The 2,797-nt window shown below is 39.8% G+C and overlaps 1 protein-coding gene across 1 annotated transcript; it reads left to right on the top strand.

Moving 5' to 3' along the window:
- The first annotated feature begins 329 nt into the window (after positions 1-329).
- Positions 330-2,159, top strand: LOC141325790 (NLR family CARD domain-containing protein 3-like). Its single transcript, XM_073834522.1, has 2 exons — positions 330-1,181; positions 1,293-2,159. The coding sequence occupies exons 1-2, from the start codon at positions 381-383 to the stop codon at positions 2,157-2,159; spliced, it is 1,668 nt and encodes a 555-aa protein (XP_073690623.1). The 5' UTR covers positions 330-380.
- The last annotated feature ends 638 nt before the right edge of the window (positions 2,160-2,797 follow it).

The following is a 2,797-nucleotide window of genomic DNA, read 5'->3' as shown; positions in this document are numbered from 1 at the left end:
CTGCTTTTATACTAGCAGGCGCCTGTTGATGATGTCACAGGCTGGCGCCGGCCAGTGTCAAGTTCACTGTCGTTGTTCTATACATTTGTTTCAGAACCGGTCATGCTGAAGGCAGTTCCCAAAGTGTCCTGAACCAGGACGCAGCGTAGAGTTCCCTCCGGAAGGGAACTGGGATTTTTTTAATGCAGTGCATCATCACACATTACTCAAATGTATCATTAATAACAGACACATTTCATAAACAATATGATATGTCTAGTATTTCATGAAATAGAAAACAAAGACCTTTTGCTCTGTACATTTACTTCTGAAGCTTATGAAATAATGTGATATTAATATTTTCCAGCCACGAGGTCCTCAACAGGTTTAGATCAAATCTGATGAAGAAGTTTGATCGTCTGTATGAGGGAACAGCGACGCAGGGAAACCCAACACTCCTGAATGAGATCTACACAGAGCTCTACATCACAGAGAGTGAGAGTGGAGAGATCAGTAATGAGCATGAGGTGAGACAGATTGAGACACAATCCAGGAGAGCAGCAACAGAGGACACAGCCATCAAATGCAATCACATCTTTAGACCTTTACCTGGACAAGACAAAGCCATCAGAACTGTGCTGACAAAGGGAGTCGCTGGCATTGGAAAAACAGTCTCTGTGCAGAAGTTCATCCTGGACTGGGCTGAAGGGAAAGAGAATCAGGACGTCCAGCTCATATTTCCACTTCCTTTCAGAGAAATCAATCTGATGAAGAATAAAACACTCAGTCTTTCAGATCTTCTTCATGTCTTTTTCCCTGAAACTAAAGAAATAGAAATATACAGTGATGAATATAAAGTGTTGTTCATCTTTGATGGTCTGGATGAGTGTCGTCTGTCTCTGAACTTTAAGAGTAAAGTGAAACTGTGTAATATATCTGAATCTGCCTCAGTGGATGTGCTGCTGATGAACCTCATTGTGGGGAATCTGCTTCCCTCTGCTCTCATCTGGATCACCTCCAGACCAGCAGCAGCTGATCTCATCCCCTCTGAGTGTGTCCATCGAGTGACAGAGGTACGAGGATTCAATGAGCCACAGAAGGAGGAATACTTCAGGAAGAGAATCAGTGATCAGAGTCTGGCCAACAGGATCATCTCACACCTGAAGTCATCCAGGAGCCTCTACATCATGTGCCACATCCCAGTGTTCTGCTGGATCTCAGCCGCTGTTCTAGAGAAGATGTTGAGTCCAGCAGAGAGTGGAGAGATTCCCAAGACTCTCACTCAAATGTACACACACTTCCTGATCCTTCAGACCAACATCAAACGTGAGAAGGACTATGAGAAGAAGCTGACAGATGAAGACATGATCCTCAAACTGGGGAAAGTTGCTTTTCAGCAGATTGTGAAAGGAAACCTGATCTTCTATGAGAAAGACCTGAGAGAGTGTGGCATTGATGTGACAGAAGCATCAGTGTACTCAGGATTGTGCACTCAGATCTTCAGAGAGGAGTTGGGCTTGTATCAGGGGAAAGTCTTCTGCTTTGTTCATCTGAGCATTCAGGAACATCTAGCAGCTCTATATGTGCACCTCTCCTGGACAAACCACAACAGAAATGTGTTTGAGTCAATCATTAAACAGAGTTTGCCATCTAAAGTAATAGAACTATTTCAACTCAGTTCATCAGAAAATGTCTCATTATTTAAGCTGCATCAGAGAGCTGTGGATGAGGCTCTAAAGAGTAAAAATGGGCATCTGGATCTTTTCCTGCGGTTCCTTCTGGGTTTGTCAGTGGAGTCTCATCAGATTCTTCTGCAACGAATAATGAAGCTGAAAAGAAGCAGATCTGACAGCAATAAGAAAACAGCTGAGTTCATCAAAAAGATGATCAGGACCATTGACTCTCCAGAGAAATCCATCAATCTGTTCCACTGTCTGAATGAACTTGGTGATCGTTCACTAGTGGAGGAAATACAACAGTATCTGAAATCTGGAAATTTAGGTGCAGCCAATCTCTCTTCATCTCATTGGTCAGCTGTAGTTTTTGTGTTGTTGACATCAGAAGAGGAACTGAATGAGTTTCGTCTTAATAAATTTGTTAAAGTAAATAATAAGACTGAAAATATGAAAGTTCTTCAGAAGTTGCTGCCTGTGATTAAAGAATCCAGATCAGTTCAGTAAGTATCAATGAGAACAATCACTTCACTGGTAAAACATTAAGAAAATCAAAGTTAAAAGCTCATAAATCCTAAGTGCTGTAGTTATTATTTTAGTGGTCTGCAGTTTGATGTGTTTTCAATACAGTGATGCTGTAAAATATTTCTTGAAGCATTAAAATATATATATATATATATATATATATATATATATATATATAGGCATTTTACAGAATGGCATCTGGAATGACAAGCGCTCGACTCAAACTTATATTAAACACATGAACTATCTGACAGTTCACAGTCCAACGTGTGGATTATTGTTAAAACAGTTAGAAGATGAATAACATTAATTTAATTGTTACTCAATAACAATACAATTTTACCTAATTAATAGATAAATGCTGTTTTAATCCAGTCTTCACTTTTGTGTGTGTGTGTGTGTGTGTGTGTGTGTGTGTGTGTGTGTGTAAGTGTAAATTTGCCCATGAATCTTACATGTGCATTTTTTTTCTCAAGGTATGATTTTATTAAATTTTATTGGAATTGCGAGTTGTTTATGACAGCAAGTTGTTTGATAGTGTTTCACATGTATGATTTTCATCTCTCTACAGGTTGAGTAATTGTGGCGTCACAGATGAAGGTTGTGCTGCTCTGGCTTCA

Source organism: Garra rufa, chromosome 2 (assembly GCF_049309525.1).
Source record: "Garra rufa chromosome 2, GarRuf1.0, whole genome shotgun sequence".
Lineage (NCBI taxonomy): Eukaryota > Metazoa > Chordata > Actinopteri > Cypriniformes > Cyprinidae > Garra > Garra rufa.
This window is presented reverse-complemented; position numbering and strand designations above follow the sequence as displayed.

What these genes read in the sequence shown, in the direction of transcription:
- LOC141325790 (XM_073834522.1), top strand. Translation starts at nt 381, where the DNA reads ATGAAGAAGTTTGATCGTCTGTATGAGGGAACAGCGACGCAGGGAAAC. An exon ending in ACATCATGTGCCACATCCCA is followed by an intron (nt 1,182 to 1,292) that starts GTGTTCTGCTGG and finishes CTGATCCTTCAG; the next exon opens with ACCAACATCAAACGTGAGAA.